The 14,048-nt window shown below is 47.0% G+C and overlaps 2 protein-coding genes across 7 annotated transcripts in view; one reads left to right on the top strand and one right to left on the bottom strand.

Annotated features, from left to right (window-relative positions):
• Nucleotides 1-920: 920 nt before the first annotated feature.
• Nucleotides 921-3,195, bottom strand: TMEM178A (transmembrane protein 178A; the record flags this gene model as incomplete). The annotated part of the gene is given in 3 exon segments (XM_083827642.1): nt 921-1,007; nt 1,011-1,168; nt 2,390-3,195. Coding segments are annotated over 3 exon segments (348 nt in total). The 5' UTR covers nt 2,493-3,195.
• A 1,706-nt stretch (nt 3,196-4,901) lies between these two features.
• The window catches only part of MAP4K3 (mitogen-activated protein kinase kinase kinase kinase 3), an 82,433-nt gene continuing 73,286 nt past the window's right edge, over nt 4,902-14,048 (top strand). For 3 of the 6 annotated variants that reach the window (XM_083831695.1, XM_083831694.1, XM_083831693.1), the window contains exon 1: nt 4,902-5,144. In XM_083831695.1, the coding sequence (XP_083687821.1) occupies nt 5,025-5,144 (120 nt within the window). In that variant the 5' untranslated portion in view covers nt 4,902-5,024. The remainder of the gene's footprint in view (nt 5,145-14,048) is intronic. The other 3 variants (XM_083831698.1, XM_083831697.1, XM_083831696.1) reach the window with 1 other exon arrangement.

Here is a 14,048-nt window from a genome sequence, read left to right as displayed (position 1 = left end):
CACTGCCCCTCTGTTGCTGTGAGTGGCTTCTTTGCCCAGACAGAGAGGTTCTCTGGGCTCTGACTTCCTGCTGCTTTGCTTGGTGTAAGCGCCAGGCTGTAACCCTTCTGGTTTATGAACTTTCTCTGCCTTGCAAGAGTGACCATTTCCAAGCTGTGAAACTGCAGTTGATGCAAATGATTTTGACAGAGGTGGGTATTTTACTAGATGTTGTAGCTTGACAAAGAGGCTAATGCCTCAGAAGCAGGAACGGACAGGAGTGGTTTAATCCTTCCCACAGTGTGGCTTGGGGGATCAGAATGGAAATTGTGGTTATTTACAAATTACACGGGACCTTCATGTACAAAGATTACACAAGTACATGCTGGTTTAAAAGAAAAAGGTGTGTTTGGGCCTTCAGAAGAGAAGGGGGGCACCAAAGCCTACCTTTAAAATCAAATGCAAAAGGTACTGAATCATGTCATTACACATGATGCCCTGGGGAAAGAAGTATAATTCTGTCTAGGATTCATTTGGCAACAGTGACTGTTCTTTAATTCCTTTATGTACGGATCCTTGAAAAATAGGAATAGCCCTAAATTCTTACACCAGCTTTCTTCCCCCTTTAGCCTTCTGTTGCAGATGTCTTGCTCCTCACAGATGTAGCGTGTTGAGCTGAAGCATCTGATTCTGTGCCATCTCTGTCCTCTGAGAGCTGTCTCCTTTTCAAATCTCTGCTGGGCAGCGTGGGACAACAGCTTGCTGAACCGGTAAAACGCGATGGTTGGATTTTGAAGAATCAGGCTTTTGTGCTCGGAATCCTGAATTTCGTTTTCCCTTCACTTCTGTTTCTTTTAGTAAGTCCTGAGGATGTTTTTCAGCCATCACTGGATGGTGTTGGCAGTGGGTGAGCAGTCACACAGAGGAGTCTCTGGTGTACTTCAGCTCCTGCTAATGAAAGGGTAAGCTGTGCAAAGACACCTGCCTGCGACTATAAATCCCCGACTGCACCAGGCACAAAATACAGACTAGCTGTGTCCATGTTCTGTGTCATGAGGAAGGCTATAGATGAACTTGGGGAAGTAGTTCAGGTCATACGCAACGCTGGCTGCGTAAGGGCACAGAGATACAGTGCAAAATATGCTTGCAAATGAAATAATTGTATTGGTGTTTTGGGATGTAGCATAGCGTGAATAACAAATTAAATGTTAAGCCTTACTAATCAAATAACTTGCACCCAGCTTTGTTGATATAAGTTATCTCGGGTAGCACACAGGTTATAATTGCTCTTATTCATGGAGTTACAATGTGTTACCCAATTACGCAAGACGAAGCTGTAGCTCTGTGGCTGTGAGTTATAATCTGTTAACTTGGTTTCTACTTTTAAGACTGAGGGAGTCTCCTCTGTGACTTCAGTCAAGCCTGGCCTTACAAACCAGGCAAAGTAGCCAAAGCTTCCATCTGTGATCAAACCTGATCCAAGTGGCAAAATCGGATCGAGCAAGCTGGAGCTGTAATGTGGAATCCCCTCTGCAGGAGCAGAGCCTGCTGCATGCCTCAGGGGAGCCAGGAAAAATTGTTTTGCATGTGCTGCACATAATCTGATCTGAAGGTTATAGAGCAGGTAATCTACCTTTGTGGGTGGCCCTCGGCAGCCTCCCACGGTGTAACTCTGCAGAGAACCACTGGGGCTAAGTCAGTCCCCAGCTGTCTGCAGGCACCCGTCTCCCTGCCTCGGGTTTCTGTCGGGTCACTCTTCATTAGGCATTTTTCATTAGGCTATGTTTTTCATTAGGCAGCTACATTAGCCATGCACAATGAGCCTTTCCTCAGGCCTGTGCTTTCCAAACTCAAAAAAAAAAAGTATGCTGTGCATTACAACTACTCAAACCAAAGTATTTCCTTTGGTATGAGGGAAAGCATTGTGCATAGTGTTGTGAGTCGGGATGGTTAAAACTTGCGTTGGTTTCTTGTTGGGGGATTTTACCTTTCCCTCTTTAAACAACCTTTAACTTTACAACTAAGATTTTTTTGTGAAAGTCTTCCCCTTTCCTATTTCAGCATTAAGTATTTAGTACAACACCAAGGTCTGCAAGTTGCAGACTGTTCAGCTCTGGAGAAGAGAGATCATTTCATATGTAAAGGGGAGGGAATGGTTGTTTTACCCCCATGGTCCTGTCCTGCTGCTGCATGAGGTCTAGAACACTTTTCAGTTTTGTTCTTTTTTTTTTTTTAATTACTGGTTATTCCACTTGTACAAGTAAATGACTCGCTTCACGCAAGGCACAATAACTGGAGATGAGAAGGAAAGGCGTGCTCCACTTACTGGCGTTGCACGGTGCCTACCCAAGGGAAACCTGATGAAGTCTTCACCTGTAATTAGCTCACTAGAACGAAGCATTACCATTACCTGTCATCAGGAACAGACAACCTGTGACGTGCTGGGTGAGGCTTTTCTCCCAAAAGAAGCTGACTGTGGCCACAATGCACCTGCAGAGAACAGCTGCAGCCATGCCCAGGAAACTTCTCAAGTCTGTTCCCACCAAAACTGAGAAAGAAAAGGCGTGTGTTACTGCCGACGTTCCTTCCCTCACAGGAAAAAGGGGAGGAACACTTAAAAAACAGGCACAAGCACAGCTGGCCTGTGCCAGGCAGACCCACAGTAGGAGGTAACCCCAGACCTACAAGTGCCTCTAAGTAGAAAGTGATCTCGCCATGATCAAACCAGTGAGGCTGGTGGTTTTGTAGCTGTGCTGTGAACTTCCCAGTATTACACGAGCCATTTAATCATACGGCTTTGGCCATGTAAGATTCAGGATGTGGGTGCAGCGTGGATTTATGCAGACACACCGTGATACACTTTGTTCTCTATTTCCTCCTAGAGTTAAATTTAAAGTAAGTTGGACAGACAGAAATGCTCCAGTTTCTAAATGCCTGGGAGTTTCCATTCAGACAGGTTCTGCCATAATTGTCTAGCGTGTAGCTTCTGACGTCAGCTCCTGAAACATCTGCTGCTGGATGTCCTCCAGAGACACCAGAAAGCACGTTTCCAACCCTAGGTCCGCAGACCCTTGCAGAAGCTAGGGAAAAGGCAACCAGCTTACATTCAACAAGCTTAAAAACACTTGTGTGTGGCCTACAAGTAGAAATGAGGGTGAGCACTGCTGACGGTGGGGCCCTGCTGGGACCTTGCCTCCTCAGCAAACTAGTGTCTCATTCCTGCCTTTTTCTTGTGAAGTGGAGAGCGTGGGCTGTGCTGATCACTTCTGGAGCAGATGCCATTTATTCTGCTGGATCATCTTTGTCAGGTTGATGAGGATGTTATGTAAGTGTATTGGCTGGGAGAAGTGGTACTCGATAGCAACACATCTCTGAGTGATGCCTGCTGGAGAGGAAGGTGAGCTGTTCCCAAACCAGGTAACAAAACAGCACTGGTCCCCCCTCTCCTGGTGCTCACCCTTGTTACACACCTTTGTCCTTCCCATCTCTTTGACACATGCTTACCTCTTGCCCACTCTTTCTTCTCTGTCCTGCTCATCCCAATCTCCCACATCCAGAGTCAACTAGGCCCTTGAAATAGCTTTGCTCTCTGTGCTTCCTCTGGGGCATGAAGTAGTATTTTGGATCCAAGTGGCAGATGGATGGATGGGCTGTGAGCACACACAGCCCCAGTCAGGTATCTTCTGTGGCCGCAGGGTGCTGCTGGCAGCAGGGAGGACTGATGACCCCTGGGGGCACCACAGAGATTCAACTGGGATAACTCCCAATGTAAGAGCTGTTTCCGTGTCTCCTGGTGTGTGTGAGCTTGACTGAAGCTGGTGGACATTGCAGGCAGGTTCTCCTCTTCCCTCCAGAAGCGTGCCCAGAGAAGGGCTATGAAGCTGCGGAAGAGCCTGGAGCACAAGTCCTGTGAGGAGCAGCTGAGGGAACTGGGGTTGTTTGGTCTGGAGAAGAGGAGGCTCAGGGGAGACTTTACTGACCTACCAGAGGGTAGGCAGATGGGCATGGGTCGATGGGCAGAGGCCAATGGGATGAGGTTCAACACAGCTAAGTGCCAGATCCTGTACTTTGGCCACAACAACCCCATGCAGTGCTACAGGACTGGGGGAGAGGGGCTCAAAAGCTGTGCAGAGGAAAAGGATCTGAGGGGTGGTAATCAATGCTCATATGAACATGAGCTGGCTGTGTGCCCAGGTGGCCAAGAAGGTCAACAGCACTCTGGCTTATATCAGGAATAGTGCAGCCAGCAGGTCCAGTGAGGTGATTGTCCCCCTGTACTCTGCTCTGGTGAGGCTGCACCTCAAAGACTGTGTTCAGCTTTGGCCTCTCAGTACAGGAAGGACATCGAGGCCCTGGAGTGTGTCCAGAGCAGGGCTACGGAGCTGGTGAAGGGCCTGGAACACAAGTCCTGTGAGGGGTGGCTGAGGGAACTAGGGTTGTTTGGTCTGGAGAAGAGGAGGCTTAGGGGAGGTCTTACTGCTCTCTACAGGTACCTGAAAGGACGGTGTGGGGAGCTGGGGTTGGCTTCTTCTCACAGGTAACTTGCGATAGGACTAGAGGGAAGGGCCTCGAGTTGCGCCAGGGGAGGTTCAGTTTGGAAATGAGGAGACATTTCTCCTCAGAAAGAGCAGTCAGGCACTGGGACGGGTTGCCCAGGGAGGTGGTGGAGTCACCGTCCCTGGGGGTGTTCGAGGAAAGGCTGGACGTGGTGCTTAGGGACATGGTTTAGTGGGTGACACTGGTGGTAGGGCGGTGGTTGGACCAGATGATCTGGGAGGTCTTCTCCAACCCCAACGACGCCATGACAGGGTGACAGTGCCCCCACACCTCCTCAGGCACCAACCCCCCCCTCAGTAACCCCCTTTCCCCGCGCATGCGCCTCCCGCCGGGGAGGAGCGGGGCGGGCGGGGGCTCGAGGCGGGGCGGCACGCAGGCGCGGTGTGGCGGCGCGGCGCCATGTTGCCGGAGCGGGGCAGGGGGCGGCGGTGAGCGCTGCGCGCCGGGCACCTCCCTCCGCCCTCACCCCCCCGGGGCCCCCGGGCACCATGAGCGGCGGTGGCGGCGGCGGTGGCGGCCGAGTGTGCGACCTGTCCCGGCGCAACCCCCAGGAGGACTTCGAGCTCATCCAGCGCATCGGCAGCGGCACCTACGGCGACGTCTACAAGGTAGCGGGGCGGGGGGCTCCGCGCTGCCGCCCCCCGGGGTGCGAGCGGCGGGGTCGCCCCTTTAAAGTCCGTGTTATTTTGGGGGGGGGGGGGGCGTTGGCGAGTGTTGTCCTGTTCTCTGTCACCATCCCAGTCCCCTCAGGAGGGTCCCCGAGGCAGCCCCCCCCCCCAGCCCCTTTCTCCCGGGAGACTGGGAGACGTGTACCCAAAAACGAGCAGGGCCGTGCATCCCCGCTGTCACGCTAATCCTTTATTTTACCTCGAAATGCCGCTTGTTCCCGCTTGTACCCCTACAGAAGGTGAGGCTGGACAACCTGTGGTGTCAGGGAAGGCATTGCTGAGGCTGCCTGGCATCAGCTCCCTCCATAACCCTGATCTCACAAACGTCGGAAAAGCAGAGCTAAAGCAAAGCACCCCAACACAACTTCGTCTTTCTTATTTTCCTCATATTCCTTGGTTTCCACTCAGCGGTGGTGTACCTTGGGTGAACTCTCGGCGGAGAGGATGCAGCTCCCTTGGGTGCCGGTGGTTACCTCGGGTGGCAGGGCAGAGGGGAGGACTGAGGTTCGTCGCCTGTGCAATCCCTTGGAAGCCTTGCTTCAACCGGGTGCTTCCCCAGTGTCTCTTGGTCGGGTTTTGTAATCCCAGTTTGTTTGCTTAAGGAAATGGGTATGCGTAGGCAGGACTGTGACAAAAGGTTTAGAGGTATTCCACAATTTGAGGTTCCGCTGCGTATAAAAGTAGCGCCGACGTTACCTCTGATTTGGAGTGAATGTGCCCAGAATGAAACCTTGTTTGGGCTGGGGCAATTTGGGTTTAATCTCGGCTCGCTTGAATGCTGTGTGAGTTTCAGGACCTCAATCCTCTTGTTATTGTGCCCTTTGAGCACTTACTCCCTACTTTATTAATTGCTTAACTGAAAAGATTTATTGTTTTCCTTTCCCTACCTTGCCAGCTTGCTCTGAGTATTTGTGTACGATGCTGCTGTTCTAATTATCCACGTCTGCTTGCTCCACTCTCCGGCTCTTGTTTTTCTGCAAGCTGTTGTCTCGATGCACTCAGCTTTCTTGCGGTTTAAAACTGGCCTGTTGACTCTGTGCTGTCTTATTGATCGCATCTTTTCAGTGCTCTGCATGTGACTTTGATGGATGCGAGTTAACTGTCGTCCGTGATTACAGCTTAATTTTAAGGATGTTACTTCTAACCACAGACTGAATATCTCCATTTGCGGTACCAGTATACATACCAAACCTGTTAATTTCCAATGCAATTGACAAGGTTTTCTCAGTGATTATCGTACTTACCTTGCTGTCACCTTCAGTTCACCGCTCGTTTGGCATTTATAACTTCTTGTTGGGGGCACAGAACATACAGCTCACGGCTGCATGTGGCAGCTGAGATGGAGGGAAATATATCGGAACAAGGATACGCTAGGCCAGCATTATAGTTATTTACTTCTTGATGAGAGAAGCCCTTCCTAGCTTTCTGATCAGGTTGTGGGCAGCGTAGGGAAAATGGGATGTGCTTTTCTCCTGGATGAATTACTGTGTGTTTCGTTTTGAGGCAAGGTGTTGCCCAAGGTGCCTTCAAAGAGGAGCGTGGAATTAGCCTGAAAATAATAATGCAAGCTGGTTGCTGGTAATGTCACAAAGAGGAAGTAATACAGCCGTATGTGTCATCTGCATGTGAGCATACTTGGGCTTTATCCTAAATTTGTGAGGAGTTTAATAAAGCCTTTTTGATTTGCTTCATCCTATCTTCCATAGCTGAATTTAGTGGCTGATGAAATAATTGGTTGAAGCGGAGATTAGCCGTGTGAACGTGGCACTCATCGGTGGTGGGATTTCAGCAGGTCTGATCCAAGTACTGGACGTACTCTGGCAGCTTCAAACTATTCTTTGTAACTTGTGGTTTTGCCCCCTTAGCAGGGAGAGAGAGCCTTGTAGGGAGGCATTTCTGCTGTTGGTAGGTAGGGATTATTGCCTTAGTAAGATGACAATCTTGTTATGTTGACATTCTTACTAAATGCTGACCTTTCTGTAACCTGCTTTCCTGGCAAAGTTCGGAGGAGCTGAAAGCTGAGCAGACTGGCATCTACTTCCTTGATCCTTTTTCGTTGAACTGAGCTACAGCAGTGCGTGGGCCTGCTATTATCTAGGTGAAACGCTTGATCTGCTGAAAAAATAACAAAACAGGTAGAGTATCTACTCCGAGGGTTTCAGATTTTAAACTCAGAGTGGGTGGTGTGGACTGAACTAAGGAAATTCAGTGGGAACGAGGATGTGTCGGGTTGTTACCGCCCCACTGGTGTGAGTCCTGCTGTTTGGGTGGTACCTGGAAACGTGCTAGTGCACGGCAAGTAGTAGATTTTTGACTTAAAACAGTGCTTTATAATTATCTGCCCTCTCACCGAAGTTCAGGTTTCCAAGAGGACTTGGAGAAGGTGACAGTGAGTTCATAGTAAGAAAAGTAACGGGGAGCTTTTTTGCGTGGTTAGTTCTTTATCAGATATGCATAGTCAACAATCTCTCTTCTAACCAACTCAAATTCATTGCGGGAGATGAAGTTTTACCTAGATTCCTGAATTATTAGTGTATCGCAGGCATGTAAGCACTGGACACAAGACTTTCTCAGTGAGGGTCCGGAATAGATCTAGAAGATTTTCTTTTTCGAAGTTTTCAGTGAAGATAGGTTACCATGACAGACAGGTAAAACGCTAACGTTACAAGCTCTCATTAGGTGTCTAAGTAAAACATACGACTTAAAATCTGTTCTCTTGTCAACAGCTGTCTCCTGTCAGGATTGGTAAAAGAAGTCAATGGTGAAATCAAGTTAATACCTTGGAGTTGGTGCATTTGTAACATAGCATAGATGATCTGCTAATAGAGCTTTCTTGGAGCTGAGTAGTCTTTAGTTTTGCATATCACATTTTCACTTCTGGTTTTGTTTCCTATGCCTCAATAAACTCCCTTGTCAAGTAATTTAGCTTCCTATGAAATATGGCTTAGAGACTGGCAGCATAATTACTTTTCTGATTGCAGGTACGCGTCAGCAAAATTCTTGATTTTCATCTTCTGTTTCTGATGAATTTTCTCATCTGAAGTGAGACCTGCAAGAAGGGGTGAAAACTTGTTCTGGTGCCATACCAGTCATTTCTGCCTTCTGCGTTTGTTTTTCACTGTTAAGTACTGTTCCATTGCGTGGCATGGTCAGCACAATGTAAAAGAGGAGTTAGGCTTTTTCGGTTGTGAAAAAAATGCTATCCGACCCTGCTCAGTTGGAGGAAATATTTCTGGTATTGAATGAAGCAGTTGCGTAATTACTCTTTTATTTCATCTCTGATTTAGAAAGATTTTTATGTCTTGATATGAAAGTGCCAGTTTAATCACCCCTGTACCCAAGCCCTCTGTAGTTTATGATATTTTTGGTCTATGAGTGCTGTGTGCAGTGTTGGCCATGTTAATAATTTAAATGACTGTGCTGTAATTTGCTGATTTGCTCCTACCCTAACACCTTCGTGTTTGGTGGTAATTGCGTATTGATTTGAAGTGTATTCCGAGGCAATTGTAGGACCATTTCATTTGTTTATATCATTCATTTTTATCACAGCGTATCTTAAAAAAACAAACAAACAAACAAAACTGCTTCATTTGCCGTCTTACAGGTCATTCATCTCATGTCGGTAGACCTTTCCACAGTTTTTCAGCATCTTATGAAACGAAAGGCCCTTCTTTCCCCTTTACTGAAGCTCATGTAGCCTCATATGAGGCTCAGTGAGGCTGCTGTTTCTGCAAAGGTATCGGTTGTATCACGGCTGTGTTACTTCAGCTATTTGCATTATTTCTGGTTTCAACGAGTTGGCAGATGAAGGCGCAGAACTTTGTAGCGTTCGCTCTGTTTGACGTCTCATTTTAAATTGAGCCTGATTTTCTGTTCTCCGGTCCTTTGGCCTGGGTGTTTGTAGCGAGAGAAGTCGTGTATTTACCAGCTCGGCTATTGCACACTGAAACTCTCAGATTCTGTGAGTGTCTCTAGGAAATGCCTGAAGACTCTTTCTCTTTTCTGTTATCAACTGTGTTTCAGAGTCTCTGGTTTCTGATAGCTCCTCTGTGGTGCTTGAAGGGAGTATGTCCGCACTAGATTAACCTGAAGAGCCTTCCATTTTGCAGAGTCACACGCACAATTCCTTTCTCTCACGTGGGTGAGCGCCCTTGCTTCTCTTGCCCGGGGTGATGCAGTAAGCTATCAATTCTTGTACGTCTTCTCTCCTGAAATATTTAAACTGTGACTTTTAGTTGTGTGCTTTTGGATCCACATTTTAGCCTTCCTTTCTTCCTATGTACCTTGCAGCTGTTCAAGCTCCTTTTGACTTTGCTAGGAGTACATCTCTGTTTGGAAGGATCTCTGTTTCAGCTTTAGTAGCCTTTCGAAGCTTGTCAGGCAGGCAGAGAGGGTGGATGTCCTCCCAGCCATTTTTTTTACTGCATTGAGTACTATTGGGTTTGATTTCTGTGGCAGTGCTTTCCTTAACCAAGGAGCGCCCTGCTTAGGGATTTTGTTTGCTTTAGTTTAGGATCTCTTTGCTTAACAACATCACTTTCATCAGAGCATTGCTTTCTAAAACTGTAGCTCAGGCTTTGGTGTCGTGCCTCCTACCAGGATGTGGAACATTGTTTATTTTTATCGTAACTCTTAGCAGTTCAGTTTGGGTTAATTACAGCTGTGACTTCGTAAGATGGGCTGACCCGATGTAACAGCTTACGTTTTCCCAGGAGCTGGGGGATTTCCCTTCCCTATTCCCAGCTCTAGTCTCCGCTCCCACAACTTATCTTGCGCTGGAGCTCAGCGTGCTGCCTGAGCCGCTGCGATGAGCTAACCTGGCAGAAAAGCAACCAAAAAAAGAAAAGCAGGCAGGTAGGCTGCTGCTGGCTGAGAGCTGAATCAGCTCCTGGGACCGTGGCTGCAGGCAGCGGGGTCGGGGAGCTGTGAGGGTGCACTGTCCTGGGGAGCGGGGCCAGCCTGGGTCCTTCGGTGCTGTGCCCGAGTTACCCCGTGGCATAGAGACTTGTTCACAAACTGCTTGTCCGCGTCTTGTTCGGCAATCCTCACGTGAAGGAGTCAGAAGGAGAAGCACCCTGTTGTTGCTGTCTCAGACTGCTTTTTGGCCTAGTTTTTCTCACAGCATTGTATGCTTTATATTGCCAGCCTCCATTTGAAAGACAAATATAAACTTGGCAAGAGGTTTACCTCTTTGGACCTTGGATTTTATGTCTATACTGCACAGGCCTCTCCTTTTTATAAGTGTTGGGACACATATTAGGCGCAGTACTACATACTGGCCTTCCTCTTCCTTTTTCTGTTCCCCTCCTTTTCTTGTCAGACACGTACTGTGCACATCTTCTGCTTGGCTGCTGTTTCCTGCATAGAGCCCATCTGACGACTGCCCTATTTCATTGCTTTCCCATTCTCTGTTCTGGAGTCCTAAGGCCTTTCCAATTGTGAGGCATTTTGGATATCAAATTTTTGTATAATGCATTAAAAAAATAGGCTTTTCTAGCTTTTATTTATAGTGGGTGGCTGTTTTTTTTGTGCAGCGTTTTGATCTGACATCCTACCGCTGTCACAGAGACAGCAATTACCTCCTGTTTAAACAGTCAGTGCTCCTTCAGCTCGACGTAAGGGTTGCTTTTTCATCATTGCTTTTTGTTTTGTTTTTGTTTTATCCTCCCCAGATATGGCAGCCCAGCCTCTAGAAGAGCATCACTCTTTTAGGCACCGCTTAGGATAAGGAGCTCTGTATGGTTTTTCCAGAGCAGACGTTGTGTAAGCGCTGTATACACTGAGCAGTATGACTGCGCGTTGATGCCAGGCCAACAGCAGCGTCTTTGCTTTGGAAAACCCGTGTAATGCGTTCACCCTGGCTTAGCCCACTTCCGGAACCAGGCAGGTGAATTGTACACTGGTTTTGATTTCTAGATGGCCATCATTACCGCAGCGTGACCTAAGTAGGGGTTATATTTTGTGAAATCTGCATTTGCAGGAATTAGTTGCAGGCTCCTTCTCATAGAGATAGGGATGGGAGGAGGAACGGCCAGCTGCTGCTGTTACCTGATCATCACAAAGGCTAGGAGTTAGAGCACTTTGGGTGCAGGCGGAAACCCAAAATGAATGGGTGTTTTCTGACAGCATGAGGCTCTTTGAATTTTATTTTTTTTTTGCTTTTTCTGACTCAAAAATACTTGTTTGAAATTGTTCTTCAGCCAGCTATGCCTTATTTATGCTCTGATTTCAAAACCCGTAAGTAATTTGCAACTTCACTGTGATTATACTAAAAGAAGGCATAAGGCAGTGTCCTCAACACACTGAGCTGTTGTGTGGTACGTATACAAGCACCCTCCAAGTAGGAGTTGGAGCCAGCTGCCCTTTTTGGTGCATGTTGAGAAAATTTCATGTCATGTTTGTGGTTTTTGACCTCTCATTCAAGTGAATTTAGGCAAGGAATTCTCAACAGGTGTTTTCACAGGTATTTGATGAACTCAGGTAATACCTGTCAGGGTACCTAACCTTCATCTGTTGCAAGGAGCCCTTGTAGCACTGCAATCAGGATGATCACGCACTCAATATTAATAACCCAAATGGAGTAGGATACCAGCTGATAACTCATTCAGATTGTTGACTTCAAGTCATATTGTCTCAGGGAACAGTTCATGCCCTTAAGCAGCTGGTAGTCAGCCCTTTCTGAGGATGTCGGTGACATTAAATCAGATTTTGTTCCTCCTGTCTGGTTTTCAAGAGCCCAGGAGAGTATTGGTTGAGAGACTGGCCAGCTGGCCAAAGAGTATCATTACTGCTGGTGATAGAGAAAGGAGGAAATCTGAAACTGAAAAGACTCAGCATTTGCTCTTTCCTGCCCACAATTTGGAACAGCTCTTCGATGTCCTGTACTCAAAAGAAGAAAAATCTTTGCAACAGGAAGGGATGGTATAAGCCGCAGGGTGTGGAGAGTGCAGGTTTGGCGAGGCTGCCTGTTGCTCACAATTTATTCCTCTGGTTGGCATTATGTACGTCCTGCTATGGATATATCTGTATATCCATCTCTACTATCAATAGCTTTCCTGGCATCACCACCACATGGTGAGTAATGGCCAGTACGCTCATGTGTTTTATTTGGTCAGATTTGCTCCAAAATGTTCATTAGCTCCTACCCAACTTCTGTCTTGAGTGCCATGATGTTCTGCACAGCATAGTGACTTGGGGAGCCATAGTCAGAGAAAGAAATTCCTGACAGCTGAACGTAGCATGGGATGGGAGATGGAATTTACCAAACAGCTTATTTTTTCTGTTGGACTAGCAACATCCCTGAAGCCTCCGAAATGGGTTTCCTGCTTGGCTTGCACATCCCAGCTGAATGCAGGATGCATAACTACAGGATCTCATCATTTGTGTCCGCTACAGTTGTGTCTAATTGATTTATCATTCTAGCACAAGCTGCCCCAAAACGTGTCTTCTAGTATTAGCAAGGCCTGCAGATGATCTTATGTCTTTAAAGCTTAAGTCATCTTTCTTGTTAACCTTGGAGGTTTAAAAAAAAATCTGCCCTTCGATTCATGATCATCTTGTTTCTGTTTGTTTCTTGCTATGAAAAGAATGTGGTGGGGAAAACAACTAAGGAGTACAAAAAAAATCTTAGCTCGTGCTTCAGTGTTGCTACTTTCTCTCTTGCGTTGCCTTCATTCTGTGTTGCAGATGAAAGGGAACTCGTATTCTTGCTATTCTTAGTGTCTGTAGCATCTTTGTTCTACCACAAAGCGATGATTGGAGACACCGCTGGCATCCGTGGGGCGGGCAAGTAATGGCTTACAGGAAAGGCCGTCAGGCAGATTCTGTTTCTTAACTGTGTTCTTTCTATAATCTATCAAGTTCGGGCTACTCTCTGACTTGTATAGGATTCCACTGATCTCAGGATCTATTCATAACCATCTGCCTGCAAATTATTTATGAATGCTTGTACTCCCAGCTGAACAGAAGAGCATGGCCACAGCAAGGAACAAGGAGAGGTTTGAGGTCAGCTGTGCAAGGAACTACCTGGGCAGACCTCTAAAGACAGGAATGCACGCTGCGTTTATTTCCAGACTCTGTTGCTAGCTATTTTTCATAGCCTTTTGTTTTCTGTCTTGTTTCTTTTCCATCACATCAGCCAGCTCTCAAGCTGCTGTTCAGAGTAACTACCTTGCAGCGTTTGGTGAGACTTACGGCCTTGTAAAGCAGTACTGCAGATCAGTATTTGTTTTCTTTGTGGTGTTTTATGAAGTTATTTTTAAAATGTATACTGGAGGGGGGGGGGGGCTCAGTAAAAGCCTTGAGCTCCTAAATGACTTAAAAATGAGATCATTGGCAACTTAAAAGCTGGGTGCCTATCTGCATCATTAAATTCTTCAGTTCTACAGAACTGGCTTTTGTTGATTTGAAAGCAGATTGGGTAGGAAACAAAAATGGGACTGGCCTCAGTCTGTCACGCAGCTCCAGGCACCAGCGCTGCTCTGGAGCATCTTTCAGGAGCTGCTGCGTCGGGGCTGGGGGTGGCTTCGATGCCTTCTCATAGCTGGGTATGGGAGCATGGAAGCACAGGGCAGATGGCTCCCTGGTTTTCCATTAGGAGTCAAATGCAACAATTCCAAAAGATAAATCAGTATTGTCATTATTTATATTGATTCTTAATGGCTTTTAAAAAAAATAGCATCCTTGTTTACTCCGTAGAACACAGACTTTAGCATGACAGAGCCCTGTACAGAATGCAATTAAGCTGCTGAGTAATTGCTGCTGAAGTTGCATACACACAGCAGCTCAGTGGCCACAGGGAAGGCTGTTTAATTCTTTCTAGCTCCGTTTGCCAGCTTGTTTGCT

Source organism: Anser anser (genome assembly GCF_964211835.1).
Source record: "Anser anser genome assembly, chromosome: 3".
In the NCBI taxonomy this organism is placed as follows: Eukaryota; Metazoa; Chordata; class Aves; order Anseriformes; family Anatidae; genus Anser; species Anser anser.
Note: the sequence above shows the minus strand (reverse complement) of the source record. Positions and strands in the feature narration are given on the sequence as shown.